We start from the raw sequence: 27113 nt of genomic DNA, 5'->3' as shown, positions 1-27113 counted from the left end.
AAAGACATGAAGTTTACTGGAAGATTACCTTTTCCCACCTTCTGGGTATGGAGTAGGATTTTTTTGTATCAGCAAAAGTTCACAACTGAGAAGTTTGTTAATAACATCTGCATATGACTTTGTATTAGAAGGGAGACGCAGTGATTCAGTGGCTAAGGCGCTGAGCTTGTCGATCTAAAAGTCGCCAGTTCAATGGTTTGAATCCCTAGTGCTGCCTAATGGAGTGAGCTCCCATTACTAGTCCCAGCTTCTGCCAACCTAGCAGTTTGAAAGCATGTAAAAAATGCAAGTAGAAAAATAGGGACCACTTTTGGTGGGAAGGTAACAGCGTTCCGTGAGCCTTTGGCGTTTAGCCATGCCGGCCACATGACCATGGAGACATCTTTAGACAGAGTTGACTCTTCTGCTTTGAAGTGGAGATGAGCTCCACCCCCTAGAGCCGGGGATGACTAGCACATATTTGCAAGGGGAACTTTTACCGTTACTTTATGACTTTGTATATTATATTTATATATATATAAATTTTATTTCAAGTATGACTAGTAAACTAGTAGATCAAAAAGCAAATGTCTGCACAGCAGCTAAAGCAGAACTTGAACCTCTTATATCAAGAATCTTAGACAAGTGACCACTAATGACTAACCTAAGGAGTAAGAATCATGCAATTAATGCTTACCATGTTGATTGGACAGAGGAAGGGTATACATAGAATGTTTCACAGAACTGCTTGCCACGCTATTTGGAATTTGTTTCATTTCTGCTTTTAAAACTGGTAGATGGCAAAACTTCCCTGTAGAGTTAGATGGGCACCAACATTCATCCCTGCCCACACAACGCCCTCCATTTAAACATGGAATCTGGCAGAAATCTGTAAAGAAAATAAACCAAATGCATTGAGAAAATAAACTGAATACAACTGAATGTATGGAGGTCTGCTTCAAATGCAGATAAGCCAGGAGCTGTGTCACTGGGAAATAATAGGCATAGCCTATGCATGGACCTCACTATCTCCACATTCACTCCCTTGCACCTGGAAAGGATACGAGAGGAATTGAATTGCCAACCCCGCTTTCCATCTAATGAATATGAAAAATATTCTCTCCTGTGTTAACGCACTGAATTATATCATGCCTATTGTAGAGGTCATAAATATAGAATAAAATACAGGGATACCTGTAACTTGGTTCCGGGAGGAGGTTCGTAAGATGAAACAATGTTTCCCATAAGAATCAATGGAAAACCGATTAATGCGTGCAAGCCCAAAATTTACCCCTTTTTCAAGCCAAAGCGCCCTTTTTTTGCGCTGGTGGGATTCCCCTGAAGCTCCCCTCCATGGGAAATCCCACCTCCGGACTTCCACGTTTTTGCGAGGCTGTAGGGAAATCCCAGGAGGGGAATCTCAGGATCACAAAAACGGGTGCTCCGCTGGCAACGGAAGTCCGGAGGTGGGGTTTCCCAGCGAGGGAAGCCTCAGTGAAATTGCACCATCGCAAAAATACGGAAGTCCTCAAAACCCCACCTCCGGACTTCTGTTTTTTTGCGATGGTGCGATTTCACTGAGGTTTTCCTCGCTGGCACTTCTGTTGCCAGCAGAGTGCCTGTTTTTGCGATCCTGGGATTCCCCTCCTGGGATTTCCTTACGACATCACAAAAATGCGGAAGTCAGGAGGTGGGGTTTCCCATGGAGGGGAGCCTCAGGGGAATCCCAGGATCGTAAAAACGGGTGCTTCACTTGCAACGGAAGTCCGGAGGTGGGGTATCCCAGCAGTGGCGGCAGGTTCATAAGGCGAAAAATGTTCGTAAGAAGAGGCAAAAAAAATCCGAACCCCGGGTTCGTATCTCGAAAAGTTCGTATGACGAGGGGTTCCCCGCCCCGAGTCTTCAGAGAGGGGCAGCATACAAATTTAATAAATTATTATTATTATGACAAGGTACCACTGTAATTGAAAATTGAATATACAATATAACAATATAACCAATATACAATATACAATTATGTATGTATTGAATATGTATTGAATATACAATATACAATATAACCAATGTTAATTTTATTGTCCAATTTATACACTCACTAAAATCAAAATGAGAGAAATGAGAGAAACTGTAAACTGACCAGAGTTGTCTCTAGATGAATTAAGAAGCAAATAAACAAAAGAAAAAGTCAGTTACAGAAAGCAAGTACATTGGTACCTCTAGCTACAAACGTCGCTACTTATGAACTTTTCTAGATAAGAACCCGGTGTTCAGAATTTTTTTGCCTCTTTTCAAGAACCATTTTCCACTTACAAACCTGAGCCTCCAAAATTGTAACCGGAAAAGGCAGGGAGAAGTCTCCGTGGGGCCTCTCTAGGAATCTCCTGGGAGGAAACAGGACCGGAAAAGGCAGGGAGAAGCCTCTGTGGGGCCTCTCTAGGAATCTCCTGGGAGGAAACAGGGCCTCCACCCTCCCTGTGGTTTCCCCAATCACATGTTATTTCCTTTCACATTGATTCCTATGGGAAAAATTGCTTCTTCTTACAAACTTTTCTACTTAAGAACCTGGTCATGGAATGAATTAAATTTGTAAGTAGAGGGACCACTGTATTAAGCTCCTTTTATTCTAAGAGCTTATGTGAGGTAAACTTTCCATAAGCTAAGAAAGTCAGTGCAGCCTTTTCCATTCCCTACTGTGTCATCAGTAGGATACCTATACAGCATGCCCGCTGAGGGGATTCTAGAAGTTGGAATCATACCTCTTAAAGTTATGGGGATTGTGAATATGAGAATAATGATATTCTTATAAAAAGAATAGCGCCGGTGGTACTTACACACCGGCGCTGTTTGCGGGAGGGTCGGGGAGACCGGCCACATGGCGTAGCCGCCATCTTGTCCTCTTTGGCCGATGATCAGGCCAGAGTGGCCTGATCAATGACGTGTCTGGGCGGGGCCTGCCAGCCCTATAAAAGGGTGTGCAGGCCCGAGGCTTGTCCTTTTCGCACAGACTTGCATCCTGAGCAGACACCCACCCGCCCTCCCTATCTTTCAGTGTGCTATTCTGGGTCGCCCTAGGGGGCCGAATAGGAATTTTTGACACTCTGGCCATTAGCCTTGACCGTTTTTTCGCCTATTCCACACTGTGGAGACGGATGAAGCGGTTAGGGGGTGCTTGCACCTGTTTAGGTTAATTGGCTTACTTTTGGTCATTTGGGTAGGCATGTTAGGGGCGGAAAACTGGGTGGTGGTTTAGCAACTGCGTGTTCTCCGTTGGGCATCTTTGGGGATGATTGACAGGTTCTCTCCAAAGGCTTGGGGTGCAAGCGACCTGAGCAATTGGGGGAACCTGTCTTTGGCTCCCGCCCATTTAATTCCCCTTGTAGGGGTTAGCTGGCGGGACCTCCCACATGCAAGTGCATGGCATGGTCTCAGGTGAGGGAGGGGTCCCTCACCTGGACTAGCATGGAGCTACGCCCAGAAGTTGCCCCGGAAGTTTATTCTACATCATTTTCCGCCACGGAAGCAATTGTTTGACCCTGCGGGTCCTTGTTAGGGTCATGGTTAATTATGTTAATTATGCTGATTTAATTAATAAATTATGCAAATTTATTTTAATAAAAATGACCCAGTTTTAAATCCAGCTCCTGTGTCCGTGTCGTTACTCCGCCTCTCCTGCAATAGGAGAACAACACTAAAGAATAACTTAGACTAGCCTATTATCTTCAAGAGGGTGGGCCAGGTCTCACAGAAACTTTTCTATACATAATTGCTAGCCCAAGAGAAAATAAGAGGCCACAGATTTGAGATGACTCACAAATACGGAAACCAGATTTGGGGTCGTGGTCATGTCCACTCTGGCTATATAGGGTGGTAGTGTCTCCTTTCTCACAATTATTGTAGCAGTGGCCATTGTGACAAGTTTGTTTACAGATAGTTGGAGTGAACACTATTTTTATCTTCCTGATTTTTTCTGTCAGGTCAGCTCCTGCAAGAGAAAGAAGAGACACATCACAGAATAAAATATTATGCCTAAGCAACTTGTTTTGGGGACTGGCAAACAGCATATTAACTCTTCTGATTATAATGTATGTTACGATTCTCTCAGATTCAAGCAACTTAAACATTACTTTATTACATTGCCTGAAGCTTAAGCAATTTTTATTATTCCTCAAAAATAAACTTGGAGAATTAAGTATAACTTTAGCATAGCAGGCAGGAATGGCTTTCATTCTTTATTCCCTGCTGTAATGACAAGACAACCCAAATAGGAAAACTGGCCACCTGGATGGGAGAGATTGCTTCCTATTTAAATTGCAGAATCCCATTTATTCCAAATTAGGATGATAGAAGGGGCAATGTTTTTTCCGCACAGTATTTTTTTTAATGAACTCTGCTATTAATGAACTTTAAAGGTTGATTTTAATAGGAATCATATAGGACAAAAGCTTATATCAGACAACAGGATTTCTGTCTTGTATTAACGAACAGAACATGATTGAAAGATTTAATCAGATAAGAGTTCAAAAAGGTCCAGATAAAACTACACATGAGAATGTACATGTTTAAAAGCTAATATATTCATTTTCCCTTTATTCTTTTGTATCTCCTCTTCCTTTTTATGGGCAATGAGAGGAGGCCAAGAGCTCTATTCTCAGAAGATACATTTGGTTATAATAACCATCTACAATGGTAAAGCCACTTTCCACCTGTCTCAATAAACATGAATAGGTTGTTCATTTACTTCTCCAACCAAGAAAAAAGGAAGTCAAAGCCAGAACAATCAACTAAGATTAAGGGAGAACAAAGCTGCAGAAAACAATGAAGAGAAGGAAAGTTCTGTTCATTGTTCAATTCAATTTAATTCAGACTGAGAAAGAAGAGGCTGATATAGTGCAAGGAAGACAATACACAGACCAGGAGTAGAATGCAAAACCTAGTTCAGTAAAAGCGAACCCTTTTTTGGTTTGCCTGCCAAAAGGGGGGAGCATGGGGGGGGTCATGTGCCCCACACCCATAATTCCTTGCAGGACTCCCTTGCTCCCGCCACGCAATGGATTTTCCCTCTCCCTCTCCCCAGGCTTGAGAGCCTTCCCAGGAGCCTGAGAGGGTAAAAAACAGCCTTCCCCACCTCTAGAGGCCCTCTAGAGCAGTATTTCCCAACCTTGGCAACTTGAAGATATTTGGACTTCAACTCCCAGAATTCCCCAGCCAGCGAATGCTGGCTGGAGAATACTGGGAGTTGAAGTCCAAATATCTTCAAGTTGCCAAGGTTGGGAAACACTGCTCTAGAGGCAGAAAATGGCCCATTTGCCAACTTCCAATTAAACTGGAAGACCTTTTTTTTGCTCTCCCCAAGCTTCCCCACCCACCCCAGAGGCCCTCCAGAGGCCAGAAACGGACCAATTCTCAATTTGGTATGATGGCATGCCATAAGTTCGCCATCATGGACATAGTCCATTCAAGAGCTAGGAGAGAGGTGAAAAACCCAAAGTATTTCATGGTATATTGGTGGATAATGGTGATGGATTAAGGGTTAATATGTTCCTGGTTCTGGTTTGTTTGTTTATTGATTTATTTATTTGCTTAATTTCTATGCCATCCCTAAGGTCTCTAAGTGGCTCATAGTGAAAATATAAAACATCAGTAATAGTACTAAAATAACTAAAAACAGTTTAAAAACAATTTACAATACAACAATTAAACCCCTGCATACTGTTCATGGCCAAATCTTGCTGGTTACCACCATAGGATCAAGGCCCCCAGGCCTGTCGGAAAAGCCAGGTCTTTACACCTTTCTGGAAGACCAATAGGGTGGGGTAGTCTGGTTCCAGAGATCCAGGGCAGCCACAGAGAAGGCGCTTCCCAGGGATCCAGCAGCCAACACTATGTAGTAGAAGGCAGGTTTTTGAAGATTCAAGATGCTGTAGGATATAGTGCATCTGTCGATCTATTTGCTCGGTATACAAATTTACATAAAGGAGAAACAAGCCTGTGCGATAGTAGAAGCTACCCTCTATAAAATAATAATGAATTGTTCTGTAGATTGCATTTTCATCTGAGTACAAATGGAATTAAAACAATGTATGCTTTATTTTTCAGACAGCATAATTTAACTAAGGGAAACAGAAAAGTAATTAAGGGTAACAAGGTATAGGCAGCACCACTATCTTAGTCTCACATATCTAAAAAAAATTCGGTAATGATAAAGTCTTATTCAATATAGTAAATGCTGCTATGAAATCTCAAAATGTCTACACCCAATGTAATAAAGGTCCACTTCTCCCAAATTCTGCATCCAGGACCTTTTGTCTGTAAAATCTAAACTAAACAAAAAAACCATGTGAAATCTTACCCCAGGGAGACAAAACGGGTTCCTGATATACCATTCGTGGCCCAGGATTGCTCTGTTCAAATCCATTCCCATTGGGAAATATATTGGAAGTTAGATGATCATGATCTACAGCTGGGTAGCGTCGGACTGTGCGGGATGAGCCAGTATTTGACCGAGAAGTAACAAGGGAGCTGCTTCTGTTCTGAAACCTGTGAAGATTAAAGTTAAGTTAATATTTGTGTTGAATGGTTATGTACCCATTGAAAGTCTTCCTTGTTTATGAGGCTAAAGCCTGCATGCAGAGGTGGGCTGCTAAGGTGGAACAGTGATGTGTGCTCACCCCTGTGGCTCTGAGTGCTAGCGGAATCCAGCACAATTATGCTACTGCACCTGGGCAGGTAGCAAAATCATGTGCGTACATGCAGGTGCGCCATGGTGCAATTTCGTTAACTGCCCAGGTGCAGTAGCATAATTGTGCTGGATTCCGTGAGCACTCAGAGCCACGGGGATGAGCACACATCACAGTTCCAGCTTAGCAGCCCACCTCTGCCTACCTGTAGAGATAAAGGTAAGAAACTGAGAAAGGTAAAGCCAAGAGGCTCTTTTAATATGCTTTTGGGAATAACAGTTTTGACTCTTCCCATATTGCCCACACTTCTGTAATTTAAATTAAAATAAAAGTTTTTTGGACAAGCACCTCTCTTCCTATCAGAAGTTAAATAGTTAAACATTTCCCTCATTGATCACGGGCACCTTGTGTACTAATAAAGAAATTAGTGCCTTCTGATTTGTGATCACCTGATGTGGAATATGTCAAGCCATAGCCATTTTAGTTGGGGTCTTTGGCCTGCCATACTTAATGCTATTTTAAAATGTATTCTTTGCTGTGGGAATTTGGGACTGGTCATTACATGAGGGATGTCTGCATGTAGCCATAACAAATTCCTTCCAGATTGTCAAGGTCATTCTTTGTCTTTGCACTCCTGCACCTGCACAGAAGGGGATGAGAGTTTCTGCCAAGTTGGCGGATGAAGATTGGTCAATGTGATGGACTTGGGGCTGTGGGGACAAGGGCTTGAACTCTTCACTGGGTGGAGAAACCCCTGGGACCTCAGATACGGGTTTCTCCCAGATGTGCCAACATGGTTCTGTTAATAAATTGGGACTTTGAGGAATACTTTGCCTCGGACTCTGATTTAGTTTTGGATGCTACTTGGAACCCTGACAAAATATTCAGTCAATGAAAGGACAACATCCAGTAAGAGAACAAAGAATTCTAGAAGTGAACCACTGGCTAAAGGGTTAGTATTGCCAAAAAAAGCTTCTGGATTCATGGACCATGGTCTGTACTACCTCCAAGATGGGCTTTTAGCAAGGGATGGGTTGCACCCAATGATGGGCTCTTATGGATATGGTCCGGTACGCAGAACAAGTAGCAAAATTTTGGTCAGGTACACAGAACTGGTAGAAAAATTTATTTTTTTTATTTTTTTCCCTTCTGGGCTCTGGGTATGTTTTCCTATCGCAGTAAATGAGGTTGAATATGTATAATTTTAGAAGAGCTGCACCTTTAAGCCATCCCCATCACATGATCATCAAGCCACTCCCACCTGGTCACATGGCTGGCAAGCCACACCCACAAAATAAGCCACACCCACAGTATGGTAGTAAAATAATTTGCAGCCCTTCACTGGTTGCACCTCACAAAGACTGGGAAGAATGTCTTCGGAAAATGACTGACTCAACTTATCAAGAGGGTTTTAAACTAAACTAAAATTGAGGTAGAAGGGTGACCAGTCTTTAATAGCATTGACTGTGAGAGGGATCTTGGAGCCTTGGTGGACAACCAGCTAAATATGAGTCAGTAGCATGCAGCGGCAGCCCAAAAAAGCCAATGCAATCCTAAATTGTATTGACAGAAGGATACAATCAAGATCAAGTGAGGTACTAATACCACTCTATAAAGCCTTAGTTAGACCACACCTAGAGTACTTCATCCAGTTTTGGTCACCACACTATAAAAAAGATGTTGAGACTCTAGAGAAAGTGCAGAGAAGAACAACCAGGATGATTAGGGGACTAGAGACCAAAACATATGAAAAACAGTTACAGGAACTAGACATGGTTAGTCTAGTGCAGTGTTTCCCAACCTTGGCAACTTGAAGATATCTGAACTTCAACTCCCAGAATTCCCCAGCCAGCATTCGCTGGATGGGGAATTCTGGGAGTTGAAATCCAAATATCTTCAAGTTGCCAAGGTTGGGAAACACTGGTCTAGTGAAGAGAAGAACCAGAGGAGACATGATAGCTGTGTTCCAATATTTGAGGGGCTGCCACAGAGAGGATGGGGTCAAGCCATTTTTCAAAGCACCTGAAGCACCTGAACTCCAGAAAAGTTATAATGGATGGAAACTAATTAAGATTCAACCTAGAAATAAGAAGATACTTTCTGACAGTGAGAACAACTAATCAATGGAACAGCTTGCCTTTGGACGTTGTGCAAGCTGCATTACTTGGGACTTTTAAGAAGAGATTGCACTGCCATTTCTCAGAAATGGTGTAGGGTCTCCTGCTTGAGGGGAAGTTGGACTACATGTCATACAAGGTCCCTTCATAGAAACATAGAAACATAGAAGATTGACGGCGGAAAAAGACCTCATAGTCCATCTAGTCTGCCCTTATACTATTTCCTGTATTTTATGTTAGGATGGATATATGTTTATCCCAGGCATGTTTAAATTCAGTTATTCACGTCTGCTGGAAGTTTGTTCCAAGGCTCTACTACTCTTTCAGTAAAATAATATTTTCTCTTGTTGCTTTTGATCTTTCCCCCAACTAACATCAGATTGTGTCCCCTTGTTCTTGTGTTCACTTTCCTATTAAAATCACTTTCCTCCTGAACCTTATTTAACCCTTTAACATATTTAAATGTTTCAATCATGTCCCCCCTTTCCCTTCTGTCCTCCAGACTATACAGATTGAGTCCATTAAGTCTTTCCTGACAAGTTTTATGCTTTCCAACTCTATTTATGCCTTCCATCTCTGTTAATCTGTCTAATCTGTCTATTCTCCACTTTCCTATAATTAGTGCCAACATTATCAACAATTCAATGATAGCTCCAAGTTTTTTCCCCTTTGGGCATTCAAATTCATTATATTTATCCACTCTACTGTATTTCTGTCTCCTTTTTATTATTTTTACATTATAACAGTTATAGCTTTTTATTGCATCAACATATTATTTTAATTGTATTTGTAGATTATTCTGATATTGCAAAACATGAATGAATGTAGCGCATCTGTTAACTTATTGATCATACTCTTCTTTCTTTTCCTGTTGTATTATTGTATAGCTCTTGGATGATAGATAATTATTTAAAATCACAGACTAACTTTTTACTTCGTCTTCTGAAACACAAGCAAACTTCTTAGCTAAATTACTTCTACTATCATTCCATTCTTCCTTTATAACATAGTTGCCTTCGGAGAATTTAGGGCCCTGTGGATAATAATATTTTCCTAAGAGAATGGCAGATTACAAAAAAAATATACCAAAATTGCTAGGTAGTTAAAATCACTTTTTGTTGCTTTGTTTTGAGCAATGCATTAACCAGAACAGATCCTAATTTGGCATATCACCATGCAACCATTTCAAAACTCTTAGCCAAAAGCACTGATTATTCTGGGCTCAAAAACCAAAACAAACCACTTGAACAACAATAAAAAAACAAATACCAATCACCAGCAGCAATCATGCAAGTCAAATAAAATGAATTGACTCTGAGTATAAGAGAGTCACTAGTATTATGTCTGTGCAAGGAGTACCATATTCACAAGGAAAGATCCATTGTTCCTCAATTCTCTCATCTGTTTCCAAACATGAGTGATCCCTTCAGAGTTGGCTCATCCTATATGAATTTGGAGTGCATTCTGATTCCTGATTTTGGCACTGATCACTATAGAAATAGAGCCAAGGAATGGTCCTAGCCAAAGAAATAAAACAGAATATACAATCCATAAAAGTCATCAGTGAATGAAGCCTTACAAAGAATGAATGTCCATTAGCAAATTTGTCTTACTTAGGATTTTTTAATAAAATTATTTAGGGTCAGGGTTAGCTTTTTATGATAGGTGAACCACAACATTAAGCATATCTTCTCCATTTCCAAGGCCCAGTGCTTCAATGCCTATTAATGCATGATGGGTGTCACAACAGATTCTTACAGAGCAGAGTTTGTTTCAACTTAGCACATGCTAAGTCTCTTTCCTTCTTTCCTTCTTTCCTTCTTTCCTTCTTTCCTTCTTTCCTTCTTTCCTTCTTTCCTTCTTTCCTTCTTTCTTTCCTTCCTTCCTTCCTTCACTTTTTTCTTTCTTTCTTTCATAGAAACATAGAAGATTGACGGCAGAAAAAGACCTCATGATCCATCTAGTCTGCCCTTATACTATTTCCTGTATTTTATCTTAGGATGGATATATGTTTATCCCAGGCATGTTTAAATTACTGTGGATTTACCAACCACGTCTGCTGGAAGGTTGTTTTTTACTGCTCTTTCAGTAAAATAATATTTTCTCAAGTTGCTTCTGATCTTTCCCCCAACTAACCCCAGTTTGTGCCCTCTTTCTTTCTTTCTTTCTTTCTTTCTTTCTTTCTTTCTTTCATTTTTCAGGTCTATTTGGTTCTGCTGATTTCTCTTTTCTCTGCTTGAGAACAGTACCAAGATTTCCAGACTGCTTTGTTTCTAAGCAGCTCAACTACCCTCTTATTTTCAACTTCTAAATAAAGTAGTGGATAGTACTGGAATTTCCAAAGAAGCCAAAACTTAATGAGATTAAGTAGATTTCCTGAAAAATACACAAGCCCCCTAGGGAGCAAGATACGTACTCTACATAGTTCCAGAATAGAATAGAATAGAATAGTTGGAAGGGACCTTAGAGGTCTTCTAGTCCAACCCCCTGCTTAGGCAGGAAACCCTACACCATTTCAGACAAATAATTATCCAAATCTTCTTCAAAACTTCCAGTGTAGGAGCATTCACAACTTCTGGAGGCAAATTGTTTATTTTTTTCTATTTATTTAATGGCACCTTTACATTTAATGAGCTAAAGTTTTTTCCTCTACATATACCTTCCAGGTATCAAATCCTATTCTGATTTACATCAAAAAGAATTTCAAAAGTCAAACTAAGGTTTAAAAACCTACTTGTGATACTATTTAGATGCATTACTTATTGGTAAATTACATTGATCATTTTAATTTAATGGTTTGGAACAGAATTAGGTAAATCTTGCTTATATCTTACGGAACATTTGAAAAGAAGTCTCAAGACATTTACATCAATAAGTATAATTTCCATTCAGTAATTAAGTAATAATTTGAATTCATTCCTTGACTTGATTTCTCTGGCAACATGAATCCTATGCAATGGAATAAGTCTAATAAATTGGAATGTGAATTAACTATTTTTGTTATCCACACTGTCTCTTCTCTCTTCCCCTTGAAGTGTGAGCAAGTAAAACATCTTTTTTGAAAAATTAATCATAGCATTCTATATAGTTTATATCAGATTTATACTTTGGAGAAATCCAGAGCATGATACCATGGTCTTTCGAGACTGAAGGATGCCAATGATACTTGAGAGCTTCAGAACAGGCCAAAATATTTAAAGTATGGTTTGAAGTTTATCTTAATATCTTAATCCATTCTATAATTTATAAGCATACTTTCCAATTTCATTCAAACTGGGAAACTAGGGGAAGAAGGGGTATTCTGCTCCAAGCAGAGAATTTATAGGAATTTAAGTCCATACCTCTGACTTGTATTGGGGAAATCACGTTATGATATTCACACAATGTGCTAACTTCTGACCTACTTTCATTTTATGTGTGATGTAAATTCAACAAATCATAATTAAAACAAGCCACGGTGTATATGAAACCCACTACAGTCAATCATTCCTTATCATTAGGAATTTTCTTCTAATTTTAACTCAAGCTTTCTGTTTTAACAATTTCTATCCACTGTTTTATGTGTTTCATCTTCTATATAACACTGCTAAGATAGCTAAAGACAATTATCGTGTCTCATCTTCTATTCTCCAAGCTAAACATGTCCAACTTTTTCAAAAATTATTCATGGAATTAACGCCCAGGGATGTCACTTCTTGATTTTGCTTCTCTTCTTAAAGGAAGAGAGAAACATATTGCCATCAGAGAAACTAATTTCCAATTTTCTCAATAAAGTCAATAAGTGGGAGTCTCCCTAAGGTCAATACTGTGAGACGCCAGAGTTTAAATATAAATTCTATCATTTCCAGTAAAACTTTGTCTGGGATGTCAATAGTCAATATTATGTATTTTTAAAATACACAATATATTTTAAAAATAATATAATAACAGAACTGGAAGGACCTTGGAGATCTTCTAGTCCAACCCCCTGCTTAGGCAGGATATCCTACACCACTTCAGACAAATGGTTATCCAATATCTTCTTTAAAACTTCTAGTGTTGGAGCATTTGCAACTTCTGGAGGCAAGCTGTTCCACTGATTGTTTGTCAGGAAATTTCTCCTTAGTTCTAGGTTGCTTCTCTCCTTATTTAGTCTCCACCCATTGCTTCCTATCCTACCCTCGGGTGCTTTGGAGAATAGCCTTCTTCTTTGTGGCAGCCTCTGAGATATTGGAACACTGCTATCATATCTCTCCTAGTCCTTCTTTTCATTAAACCAGACATACCCAGTTCCTGCAACCTTCATGTTTTAGCCTTTAGTCCCCTAATCATTTTTGTTGCTCTTCTCTGCACTCTTTCTAGAGTCTCCACATCCTTTTTGCATCATGGCAACCAAAACTGAATGCAGTATTCCAAATGTGTCCTTACTAAGGTATTATAAAGTGGTATTAACACTTCACCTGATCTTGATTCTAACCCTCTGTTAATACAGCCTAGAACTGTGTTGGCTTTTTTGGAAGCTGTTGCACACTGCTGGCTCATATTTAAACAATTGTCCTCTCAGTTACTACTATTGAGCAAGGTACCACGTATACTGTACCTATACATTTTGTTTTTCTTGTCTAACTTTTTTCACCATTTAATTTCATTTTGTTTGATAGAGCCCAATGTTCAAGTCTGTCAAGATCCTTCTGTCTTAAGTCTATCTTCTGGCTATTCCTGCCAGCTTGGTGTCATCTGCAAATTTGATGCGTTCCCCATCTATCCCCTCATTCAAGTCATTGATGAAGAAGTTGAAGAGTACTGTGCCTAAAACAGAGCCCTGGGGTACTCCACTGCATACTTCCTTCCATGTAGATGCAGTTCCATTGAGGACTACACAATGAGTGCAGTTGGTCAACCAGTTATGAATCCATCTGGTGGTGAAGCTGTCTAACCCACATTTTTCTAATTTGTCTCGTAGTGGATTATGGTCTACTTTAAATGTGTTGCTCATTTATCATTAGAACTTTACTGCAAATGCACTGCAAAACTACCACAGCATAATTTACATTACAGAATATTAAAAGCATAAACTACAAACAAATCAACCTAGAAAGTTGGAACATTAAAGTATTTTTAATGAGAACTGCAACGGGAAACATAGCAGTATATATTTTAGGTGATTTGAGAATTTACAAGGTTTGTAAAAATAAAGTGGAAATTCCAGAGTTATGCACCAGTACTGAGGATGTTGTCTCTCAAATATTCACATAATTACCTACTTTGCTGGTGCTCCTTTCTCTCCTGCTGATGCTATTTACATTGTTACATTACTTGTCTTTTACAAGAAGTGCTGGCAGTAACTCAAGAACTTACAGTACATTACTGGATATAATTTTTAAGACCGTTTCCACAGGTTACAAATATAAAGAAATGACTTTAACTTAAACATCCATAAGTATGAACTATAGCTGATCCTTTCATAATAATCTTTTGCAATTGTTTTCCATTTTTTGTTTTAGGAAGTATACAACTTAATATGGAGAACATGTAAGCTCTAGATTTAAACTTCTCAGATCAAGGCTATATGTAAAATCGGCCCTACCGTTTTCACCTAAACAAGATTCAGCATTAAAGAAGAAAATGTCTGCATTTTTTGTTTTGTATTTCAATGAAACATTTATTCTATCAGGGACTCCAAAATAATTTTCCGATGGTTAATTTGGCTAAAAGTTCACAAACAATAGAGTACGCTAGCCAAAGTTATATTGAGAAACCACTGTCTTGTTCTCCAAAGTACAAATTGTTCTTGGATTATCTTCTTCCATTGTTTATTTTATACACTGAACATAAACATAATTTTCTCTCTCTTTTTTTCAAATCTTTCCACAAACCTTTCTTACAGATTGCTCTAATACCTTTTAGAGCAGTGTTTCCCAACCATGGCAACTTGAAGATATTTGGACTTCAACTCCCAGAATTCCCCAGCCAGCGAATGCTGGCTGGGGAATTCTGGGAGTTGAAGTCCAGATATCTCCAAGTTGCCAAGGTTGGGAAACAGTGTTTTAGAGAATTCTAATAGGAATCAGAAAAATCTCTTTTAAATATGCACAAATAAAACAATGGTATCCAATCTAGTGGTATCATCTTTTCTTGAGATAACTAAATTATATCAGCTGCATAATATTCTTACCTCACCACTCACTCCTCCATGGTTGCACCTTTGAAATCCAATTTTTTTTTTTAATGGTTTGGATGATAAAGTTAGGTACCACATTATTATGAGAAAGCCTAGAATTGTAATGGCAGTGTAAGGTAGAGCTAAAGTCAAAGGTATATTGGCAGCACTTCCTATATGAATTGAAATATACAGTATGTAAGAGGCAACTAACTTATCTTTTATGTATGAGCAGGGGTGGGCTACTGCCTGCATGGGGGAGAACGCAGTGGGTTAGAGGAAATGGAGCTCCACCTGAGACACCTAATTTGCACTGAAAGATGTTGAAAGAAAATGCAGGGCATCCTGGATAAGCCACGCCCACAGGGTGGTAGTAAAATTTTTGATAGCCCTTCAAAATTGATTATTATGCTTTAATGGTAAGGAATCATGTATTACTTGCAAATTCCTCTAAAATTAAGTTGGCATCTCCAGTAAAAGAATTTTAGGGGGGAAAGCGGAAAAGAATTAATTTAAGTTGTCATATAGAATGAATAAATATGGACATACTGTAGTCAGTTTTGACTCCTGGTGAATCGTGGACTAGTTTCTGAAAAACTTTCACAAGTGGTTTGCCTTGCCTCCTTCTTAGAATTGACAGAGAATGATTGACCCAAAACCAGTTGGTAGGATAGGGCTATAATTCTCAGTCTCCTGGTTTTTAGCCTAGTGCCTTAATCACTACATCACTGGATTGTCTTGTGCCATGTCATCAGTTAGAGTTATTGAGTTAGATGGATCAACCACCCTGATAATATTTAAATGTATCCATGTACAGTATTATTAATACATGCATTTGCGAAGCATATTAGAACAATCAATACATTTCTGTTGCTTGAAACAGAATACAGTACTGTTCAATACCAAATTTGCCTGTGCATTAGATTTGAATACCTTTCATTCTTAGAAACAATTAATCAACACATGCAGAAGAAAATGACTTAGCAAGGGTTTTTTTTAGTCACAGATCAAATTTATCAAACAATGATGAAATTAAAAGAATTAACTCCCACACCCAAAATGTCTAGATATCCATCCATTAAGATTGAGTTTAGATCAGTTTTTGTCAGGCACGAACAATCAGACTCACATATGTAGAGTTCAAATTAGTTATTTTTTTGTTCTATGCCAATTTCATAGGAATCTGCCTGACTGGCAACTTTCACCAGAAAAAGATTAGATAAGGCCTAAAAGCATTCAAGAGGAGTCAGATCTCTTGTAATGAGTCCAAGCTAAATCCCTGCTTGATACCTCCACTCAACTGCTCTCTCCAACAGCTTTCTTCAACCTGGAGCTATCCAGATTGGTTGGTGTTCCCTATCAGCCTTTGGAATTGTCAGATTCAGAAGACAAAGATGATGTAGAAGCTGCTATTTACCCTAATTTAAGAGAGGTGGAAGAGTCTAGTGATGATGAAAATGAAATAGAACAGCCATTCGATGAAAGTATGCAGAATAATGCTTCTTCAGATAATGGTTAAGTGAAAAGTTCAGAAGATCACAGAAAAGAAAAGACGAACTTGGGGGGAAGAGTTTTTAATATGCTATTCAGAGTGCGTAAATTAATTAATTACATCACATCTGGGATTAACCGGAAGAGATGGATGCTCTTCTTCAACGTGCTAGAAACAAAATGGAGGTGTATGCTGTTTCTCCAGAGAAGTGAGTTTTATATTGCATGATAAAGGTTTTTTTAATAGCGTGAACCTGACCCAGAGATAAGAAGATGTTTTGAAGTAGGCAGCCTGTTATTTTAGAAAGAATTATAACTTTGTAGTTTAGTCTGTGAGATCGGAATGCATTTTACATGCCGGAGCTGTAAATGACAAAATCCAAAGTGAAAGGAAAAATAAAGGAAATGCTTTGAAAATTACAAGATGTAAAGCTCGTATACTTGGAACAGTCCAGGTCCAGAACAGTTGGGTTGACTTCTCCACACCACAATTTCTAATCAATATCAGAGCAGGAACCATCAGAGATAGATTAGAGATAGATGGGTGTGTTTCTATACCATTTTCTGATATTCTGAAGTAATTCAAGTAGAGATCTCCAGAATACCATGGCACCATATCTAGCAAACTAAACTGACCAAATCTTGTCTAGTTCCTCTTACTAGACAATATACAATGTCTAGTACAATATACCAGGATCATTCATGAAGTAGAACTTCAGGCTTTCAGTTATTCATTTTTAATCCCAACAATATATACTAATTTTATTTAGGAGACAAAAGATGGGTCAAACATAAGGTTTTAGACCATTTCTGCTTCACTGACAAATTGTTTGATCTTTCTCACAAAAGGTTACAAAAATATTTTTTATAATTAAAGAGCTAGTAATTCCATTTTGAAATATATAATCTATGGATCTGCGAATCCCTTTCGAAGAAAGCATGTAACCATGGCAACCTCTTGACAACCAGCCATACTCTTTGTTTAACCTTAAATTTCTTGGCAATTTTTCTTTTACTTTCTGTCTCATTCAACTGCCTCCCCTATTGGCCAGCTGCCCTTCTTACTCAATGCCACATAAACCATAAGATGCTGATTCACTTCCTTCTGTTAGGTAATTGCCACTGAATTATTGGAGAAAAGTGGAGACCACACAAATAGTCTAAGTTACAGAAATGAACAGCCAATGGGTCTTTCCTTTTTCAGTCTCTGAAGTGGTCATTAAATGGCCTGGCAGAACATAGATCACAAATCTTTAACTGTCTGGAAATGGATTGCCCCTCTAAGCAAAATCAGATGTATCCATTTGAATCAAAAGGGGACACGTGGGGCCTTGAAGGTAGGGGAGGGCGTTGAGAGGCGCCCACGATTTGGTAGACTATGTGTGCAATTAACTCCAATGTCTATTTGTGTGTTGAGAAACTCTTTGCGCCAGCAAAGAGTTTCTCAACACACAAATAGACATTGGAGTTAATTGCACACATAGTCTACCAAATCGTGGGCGCCTCTCAACGCCCTCCCCTACCTTCAAGGCCCCACGTGTCCCCTTTTGATTCAAATGGATACATCTGATTTTGCTTAGAGGGGCAATCCATTTCCAGACAGTTAAAGATTTGGGACACAAATTTCCCCTAGTGTTTTTTTATTCTAGACAGTGGCTGCCCACTAAAGGAAAGTCTGATGCTTTTAACAAGGAACTCTTGGCCTTCCTTGGCCTCACATTTTGCTGAGGTTTAAACAGACTACAAGAAGCTGGAACATCTACAAATTTCAAAGAAAGTCACACATCAATTCAAGTAGGCACAATTCCTCCCCACATTTTAATGTTCATATAATCTGTACCCCTAGTTACTGTATGTGTGATCTTTTACATAAGGCTTAATATTTTCTTCCCTGTGATCTGTTTTCCTTTTCTATCTTGCAGTTAGAATATTCCACCCTTTAACTAGCACCTTCTGTTGCCGAAATTGGATCCTGAAAGACATACGCTTAACTTCACTAAATAAATTTGCATAAGTAATTGCAAAACACATGTTTGGATAAGTGTTCAGACAGATGGTCTTCAGGGATATACTCTGATTTATCCTTTCCCATTTCTAGGAATGGAGAGAATTCTAATACTATGGCTAGATATATATATTCTCCCTTCTTTAAGAAACGTACTGAATCACTATTATGATTGTAAGATTATAGTGAATTTAAGAACTATCCACCACTATTTGTGGTCTCACACCAAGCAGATATAAAAATCTATGCATTTGCTTCTCACATAGGCTACTCTGCTAAATCTGTAACCACTAAACCAGTTTTTCCCAACCTTGGCAACTTGGAGATATCTGGACTTCAACTCCCAGAATTCCCCAGCCAGCATTCGCTGGCTGGGGGATTCTGGGAGTTGAAGTCCAAATATCTTCAAGTTGCCAAGGTTGGGAAACACTGCACTAAACCAACTAGTCTCTTACATCTTTTGAATGAGAAAAGGAGATGCAATAATTTTGAACATCTGTGGAGATTCTCAGTCATCCAGGTCATGGTTGTCCTGAAGGTGCTTTTTCAAAAGGCAACTGAATTTTTTGGGTTTTCTTCAAAGACTTTTTGCTTCTCATCCAGGAAGCTTCTTTGGCTCTGACTGGATGGTGGGGAATGGAACCATTCCCCATCATCCAATCAGAACTGAAGAAGCTTCTTAGATGAGAAGCGAAATGTCTTCAAAGAAAAATCATAAAATCCAGTTGCCTCTTGAAAAAAGCACCTTTGGGACAATAATTTTGAACCTTGATTTTAATAAAAATAGGGCCTAATTTTGCTACAAAACTGAAATTCTTTAATAACTATTGTACAATCTACTTATCTGAGGGTTAGTGGCTTTGGAATCTGATCTGATTTTATTTCATTTAAGTTAGCAAAGTTACCATCTTGATATCTATCCTCAGCTGCCGTTACGTCACACTCTCAGTAACTTAATAATTTCCAGATAGGATCCATTTAGCTTCTGAGGGATGATAGATGCAAAATAGGCATTAAGAATTTTGTTTTTCTCATCATACACTATTGTCACTTTAGAGATTACCTTTTGATCTGAAAGCAACAGATATAAATTATGTTTTATATATACCTAACATCATGAAGAGACCTAACATTGGACCGGAATATTTCTGGGACCGTCTTCTGTCACATGAATTCCAGCAACCAGTTAGGTCCCACAGAGTTGGCTTTCTCCGGGTCCCGTCGACTAAACAATGTCGTCTGGCGGGCCCCAGGGGAAGAGCCTTCTCTGTGGCGGCCCTGACCCTCCGGAATCAGCTGCCCCCCCCCCCGGAGATTAGGATTGCCCCCACCCTCCTTGCCTCCTTGTAAACTCCTTAAAACCCACCTCTGCCATCAGGCATGGGGGAATTGAGACATACTGTATATAGTTTATGCATGGTATGTTTGTGTGTATGTCTTGCTTTTTAAATAAGGGGTTTTATATATTTTTTAAATATTAGATTTGTTGTACATTGTTTTTATTATTGCTGTGAGCCACCACGAGTCTTCAGAGAGGGGCGGCATACAAATCTAATAAATAATAATAATAATAATAATAATAATAATAATTAAAGGCTGTGCAAAATTGTTTGTACAATTTTGTTATATACTTTGCAATTCCAAACGGAAACTGCAAAAGCATTTAACTAGCCACCTTTTTAAATGTAATACTATGGTTTATTGAATTAAATATATCTTAATTGATAAGGTATGCTGCTGAGACAGTAAATGGTTGATTAAAAATGGTTGACTTTAGCATAAATAATATTATTTTAATGAAGAATTAAAAATACTAATACAGTAATACCTCATGATACGAACTTAATTGGTGCAAGGAGGAGGTTCGTAAGACGAAAGGTTCGTAAGACGAAACATTGTTTCCCATAGGAAACAATGTAAAGTCAATTAATCCGTGCAACCAAAAAAACCCCCGCAAAAAACCCGGCTTTCGGCGACTGCTGGGAAGCCGCGCGGCTGTTTTAAAAGGTGACAGCCGGCCTGGGGGGCTTCCCAGCACCCTCCCGAACCCGGGTTCGGGGTTCGGGGGGGTGGGAAGCCCCCCAGGCCAGCTGCGACCTTTTAAAACAGCCATGCGGCTTCCCAGCTGTCTCCTGAAGCCGAACGCCAAAGCCGAACTTCCGCGTTCGGCTTCGGGAGACAGCTGGGAAGCCGCGCAGCTGTTTTAAAAGGTGACAGCCGGGCTGTGGGGCTTCCCAGCAACCTCCCGAACCGAACCCGGGGTTCAGAAAAATTTTGCCTCTTCTTACGAACTTTGTTTGAGTTACGAACGGGCGTTCGGGAGGCTTCTGGGAAGCCCCGCCGCCCGGCTGTTACCTTTTAAAACAGCCGCGCGGCTTCCCAGCAGTCTCCGAACGCCGGTTCGTAACTCGAAAAAAGTTCGTAAGAAGAGGCAAATTTTTTCTGAACCCCGGGTTCGTATCACGAGTTGTTCGTAAGACGAGGGGTTCGTATCTTGAGGTACCACTGTAATTCCTATAGAAAGATCTTTATATTATACTGTATGTTTTCTAATTATATCTTGTTTCATATAGTGTATGGAGAAGTTTTTGAAGGATATTGTTGTAGTATGCAAAAATTGAGTTGTAATCTTTATTGTGTTATTTAGGATTAAAAATTTATCTGGAATTGAATCTAAATCATATGACTGCAAGGGAGAAATGTGATTGCATGAGGCTATTCAAGTTATTAACAATGACTCATGGCAAAATATCTGCATATGTAAAACGGATAATCATTCCTTGTAATGAGTTTTTGCAAGGAAAAATCCTGAAGTTGGGTCACATAATTGTAGGATGTTTAAGCTATAAAATCCTAATCAAATAAGTGGGGCGTTGAAATTAAAATGACTGAGCAAAGGTCAACTGTAGTTTTGAAGCATATATTGACCAAGTAAACAAACAAGAGAAATAAGCGAAAACTCTGGTAGCAAAAGTATAATATAACAAATCACCAGTTTCTAATAGCATACACTAAGAACGTAAAAGCAAAAATATAGAATTGTTGACCTTCAGGCATATGTAATTTAGTCTTCAAATCAGACTCTGTGATAGAAGATTGGAAAATAGCCAACATGACACCAATTTTAAAAAGGGACCCAATGGGAAATTATAAGCAAGCTAGCTTGATATTTTTTTGGACATATTGGTGGGAACAGGGGAAAGAAATAAGAAATATATAAAGTAACAAATGTTGCTGGAAAAAAAATCAGCATGGATTTTGTACAAGTAAACCCTACTGACAATTTAGTTTTGAGAAAACACACAAATGAAACAGGACGTACAGTATATGAACTTTCAGAAAAGAATTTGTTGAATGCATGAAAGATTTTGAGTAAATTTAGCAGTCGTGGAAAAAGAGGGGTCCTTTAAAAATATAGAATGCATATGAAAATAAATGGACAATTTTCTCCATGAAGAAATATAAGAAGTGTAGTCACTGAAGGATCTTTTTGGGGATCTAAACCTTTTAATTTGCTCATTGATTTAACTTGATCTTGATTTAGGAAAACATAATCCACATTTTGTGGATTATACCAAACATTTGGCAAGATGAAAATCAAAAGAATTTCCTTAAAATGGGTAAATGTCACCCAAAACACATGTTGTTTAGCGCTGGCAACAATCCCCATAATGTCCCTAAAAGTGGTATGAATATGATCAATAAGGTTGTTTTTGCCATTTCTTTAGGCCATTCCCTCATCTCATCCTTACCCAACAGATTAAAGTTGTTCCAGATTCAAAGCAGACTTTTCCTCTTGTCCCAAAATCATACATACAATCTACCATGCTTCATAATGGATATGGCTGAGGATGCAGTCAATGTGAGAAAATCCAACACCTACAGGCTATTTTAGGCTGCTGCGGGTGTGTCCCCCTCCTTTCAGCTATATGTAGTTCTCAGTTTATGACCATAAGTGAGCCCCAAATTTCCATTGCTCAGCAAGGCAGCTAAGTGACCTTTATCCCATTTTGCAACCATTTTTTTTACACAGTTATTAAGTGAATCAGGCAGTCAACTTTGCTTGTCAAAAGTCAACTGGGAAAGTTACAAATGATGACCAGATGAGCCAGGACAGTCATAAAAACAGGCCAGTTGCCAAGTGCCCAACTTTTGATTTTGTAACCATGATGACGCACAAGAGTCATAAATGTGACAGTCATAAATCAGTTTTTTCAATGCCATTGTCACTTCAAAAGAACTCTAAACAAATGGTTGTAAATTAAGGACTGCTGTACTAAACCATGTGTATCAGGATAGCCCAGACTCCTGGTCTTGACAAAAGTGCCTGCCTGAATAATGCTTGATCTGCATTTTCCAAAGTGCCTGGAATAGACCATATGTCTATTTTTTATATATCCAGATGGAGCACTGTTTTGGAAAAAAATGTTAGACTTATTCTTCTTACATTTAAAAATGTATACTTAAAGCTATACTGTACTGGGGAGGTAATGGGATTGAATGATTGACACTTTTCACTGCAGGTAGTTTTTTTAAATAAAAGCACTATTAAACCAAGTTTTAAAATCTTTTTGCCCGAACATGGAATAGGTTGAAAAATTAAAAAAAAAACACCATCTGAACGAAGAGCTCTGGTTTATATATTTACTACTGACAATTTCTGATTAACCATTCAGTTTTAAACTTTACTCATGTCATAAAACATGCATCTCTTCCCACTCCCAATAATAACAGCAATACAATATATCCTCATATTTTAGCAATAGTTATTTAGTTCCTTCCTAAATGCTGTAAATTCACTGTGCAGTGGTCATCAGTCACTGAAAGCCGGGGGTGGACTACTGTCCGGATAGGGGGGAATGCAGTGTGGTAGCGGAAATGGAGCTCCACCCCAGAGCATCCAATTTGCACTGAAAGACATTGAAAGAAAATGCAGGGCGTCCTTCATAAACCATGCCCACCGTGTGGTAGTAAAAATTTTGGTAGCCCTTCACTGCTGAAAGCTCTCATCTTTGACTTAGGCCTAGGGGATGATAGCAGTCCATTTTATACATGACTACTTTCTTGCTGTTTAGAATAACAATGAAGGAAGAAAAGTACAGAAAATGGACCAAGAAAAAAAATTAGCCACAGGTTTGAGGTAGTGGATTTTCTAAGACAGTAATAGCAACACAGCTTTACTATCAATCCAACTTAAATGTCCTTGGCGGCCATATTTCAAGAGGGATCTGTTAGGGCAGATGCGTCTGTCTTGTTCTCCACATTTCTTCTAGAATGGAGTCCTTCCACTACACCAGTGATGGCGGACCTATGACACGCATGCCACAGGTGGCACATGGAGCCATATCTGCCAGCACACAAGCCGTTGCCTTACCTTAGCTGCAGCGCACATGTGCGTGCCAGCCAGCTGATTTTCAGCTCAAATGGAGGGTCTGGGTGGATGGTTTTATTTATTATTTATTTATTTATTAATTAATTATTTATTTATTTATTTATTTATTTATTTATTTATTTATTTGCTTGCTTGCTTGCTTGCTTACTTACTTACTTACTTACTCACTCACTCACTCACTCACTCACTCATTGATTCATTCATTCATTAGATTTGTATGCCGCCCCTCTCCGAAGACTCGGGGTGGTTCACAGCAGTGATAAAACAATATACCATAACAAATCTAATATTGAAGTCTAAAATAACAATTTACATTAAAAAGCTTTAAAAAAAACCATTATATAAAAAGCATACAGACAAACATACCATACATAAAACTACATAGGCAAGGGAAGATGTCTCAGCTCCCCCATGCCTGACGGCAGAGGTGGGTTTTAAGACGTTTATGAAAGGCAAGGAGGGTGGGGGGAGTCCTAATCTCTGAGGGGAGCTGGTTCCAGAGGGTCAGGGCTGCCACAGAGAAGGCTCTTCCCCTAGGTCCCACCAGCTGACATTGTTTAGTCGACAGGACCCGGAGAAGGCCAACTCTGTGGGACCTAACCAGCTGCTGGGATTCGTGTGGCAGAAGGCGGTCTCGCAGATATTCTGGTCCGGTGCCATGAAGGGCTTTATAGGTCATAACCTTGGCTTACAGAGCGCTTCCGTGGAATGGGAGAGGGCATTTTCACTCTCTGCAGGCTCTAGGGAAGCCTCAGGAGCCTCAGTCAGGAAATGGGCTATTTCTGGCCTCTGTGGCAGCCAGGGAGAGCTTTTTTCACCCTCCCCCAGACATTGAATTATAGGTGTGGGCACTGGAGCACTTACAATAGTCCGGGTGCATGTGCTTTTGGCACCTGAGGATAAAAAGGTTCGCCATCACTGCACTATACCATTGTTAAAGTTACTAAAAGGGAATAATTACTATGGCATGTAACTGGGATAACTTACTCAGCTGGCAGCTTCTGTATGACAGGTATCTGTGGCTCTCTTTTTTCTGCATTGTTTATTCGCATTGGAAAGGAACCTGCCAGAGGCTGAAGTGCACTTGCAAGGCCAGGAGGATGATATTCTTCTTCTGGGATCAGCTCTTCGCACCTGGACCCTCTGAAGCCTGAGCGGCAAATGCAAAGCTGAGGGCGGCTACAGGATCCTTTGTTCTGGCATGGAGGGTCACATACAGCTAAGGAAATAAGGAGAAGAATGAATAGAAAGAGACATCCCCATCAAAATATGTCTGTGTCACCCATAAGAGTGTATATCTTATTTGACAAAATAAAATAAATATCAATAAAATAAGTACCACTTATTTCTCTGCTTCCATGAAGTGAAACAATGCAGACAACCCACAAAAAAATTAGTCCTTTTTCAAAAGGATCTGACTGCACAAATATTGCAAATAATATTGCATTTGCAACAGGAGATAATCCCTTTAGATTAATCCCACTTTAAGAAAAAATAATTTCTTTTGTATTGAGACAATCTGTGTTTACGTATGTCACAGAAATAATTTTCTTCTTTGTTTACAAGAAACTTTAACTAATGTACCACTCAAAAAGGCCACTTTCAATATCAAATTCAATATCAAAAATTAATATCTAATTTCGAAACCTTTTATGACAGATTCCAAAAGTGATTTCAAAAATTTGCATAATAGAGTAGGTAATATTTAAATTTTAAGATTTAAGCATCCTTAGTTGAACAGATTTAGCCTTTCTTTTGTCTGAAATCTAAGTGAACCAAGAAGAAACTTGGGATACAGTGTTCCCTCGCTTTTCGCGGGGGATGCGTTCCGAGACCACCCGCGAAAGTCGAATTTCCGCAAAGTAGAGATGCGGAAGTAAATATGCTATTTTTGGCTATGAACAGTATCACAAGCCTTCCCTTAACACTTTAAACCTCTAAATTGCAATTTTCCATTCCTTTAGCAACCATTCAGATTATTACTCACCATGTTTATTTATTAAAGTTTATTAAAGAAAAATATTTATTAAAGGCAGACGAAAGTTTGGTGATGACATATGACGTCATCGGGTGGGAAAAAACGTGATATTGGGAAAAAACCCGCAAAGTATTTTTTAATTAATAATTTTGAAAAACCGTGGTATAGACTTTCCACGAAGTCCGAACCCGCAAAAATTGAGGGAACACTGTATAGCCAATGGAACCAAGTTAGACATATAAATGGTCAGCTACTTGTTTAACAAAATATTAAAAATGCAAAGAGTTTCTTGGTCTTTAAGCTCTGCTAAAATTTACCATCTGTTTGGAAAAAATTTTTTTAGGATTTTAAAAGCATTCTTTTAATTAATTCAATCAAACAGCACCCTGCATTTGAAATATCATTAACACAGGGTGAATAGTTAGAAGCTCACACCTGAAATAGCATTTTTGTACTATTCCCAGAAATATTTCTCTAATGAGAGAAAGAGGCTGCTGTTTCTGGCCTTGTTTATAAGCACTGTTCTGCTTCTGGGACAATGAGGCCATCCTTCATCTAAAGAACACTGAGTCAATTTTCTAGAACAATCACATTAGCAAGATGAAAGATGGGTTTTGGTAACTAATGTGCAATTTTGTTGTGATTGAACAGCTGAGAATGTCATTTGAAAATTCCCATTTTTCTTTTTGGCGCCATTAATAGGACATATTTCATAACATAAAGTACTATGTCTAAACCACACCGGGGAGCAATGGCAAATAAATTGGAAATGTTGACTCCTAGTTCTGGAAGTACAACTCCTATGTCATATTTCAGAATTGTGGATGGAGAGCAGATCTATTCACAACAAACATGGAAGCCTTCAAAATTCCTTTGAAGGTATTTTGGCATTAGCCACTCTGTGTGTGACCATTCTTTTTTTAAACAGGTCAATGGTTATGACATCCAAGATGATCAATGTTTCATGAAATTGGAATTGGGAGATAGTCTCCTGAATTATATGTTGAGCTTTGAGTATTGATATCAGTGACACTGCCTCATAGATTTTAAAAAAAAATTCCAAGCAAAAGGTATCATGACTAGTATTATGACAGATCGATCATTACTTAGTAGCAAAAAAACCAGGTCAGTAGCCAAAATCTGCAACTGGTCTGCTTTCAATTAATAAACAGCAACTAGAAGTCCAAAACAAATGAACTGGCCTGTGCTGTTTTGTTTTCCTTTGCCAATATGCAAGAAACATTACTATAAGCTTTATACTTATAGTAATGTCACTACACAAGCCCCACCTTACAATCATTGTGACACTGGCAAGGAAAGGAAAGACTTGTGCAG

At 38.9% G+C, this 27113-nt stretch overlaps 1 protein-coding gene across 1 annotated transcript in view; it reads right to left on the bottom strand.

The window, feature by feature from the left end:
* LTBP2 (latent transforming growth factor beta binding protein 2) overlaps positions 1 to 27113 on the bottom strand; it is a 135808-nt gene that overhangs the window by 84813 nt on the left and 23882 nt on the right. The window contains exons 3-6 of the mRNA XM_070754851.1: positions 24788 to 25019; positions 6329 to 6516; positions 3791 to 3961; positions 677 to 868 (exon numbers count right to left, since the gene is read on the bottom strand). Coding sequence (XP_070610952.1) covers positions 677 to 868; positions 3791 to 3961; positions 6329 to 6516; positions 24788 to 25019 — 783 coding nt within the window. The remainder of the gene's footprint in view (positions 1 to 676; positions 869 to 3790; positions 3962 to 6328; positions 6517 to 24787; positions 25020 to 27113) is intronic.

The sequence above is a fragment of the Erythrolamprus reginae genome, chromosome 1 (genome assembly GCF_031021105.1).
Source record: "Erythrolamprus reginae isolate rEryReg1 chromosome 1, rEryReg1.hap1, whole genome shotgun sequence".
In the NCBI taxonomy this organism is placed as follows: domain Eukaryota; kingdom Metazoa; phylum Chordata; class Lepidosauria; order Squamata; family Dipsadidae; genus Erythrolamprus; species Erythrolamprus reginae.
Note: the sequence above shows the minus strand (reverse complement) of the source record. Positions and strands in the feature narration are given on the sequence as shown.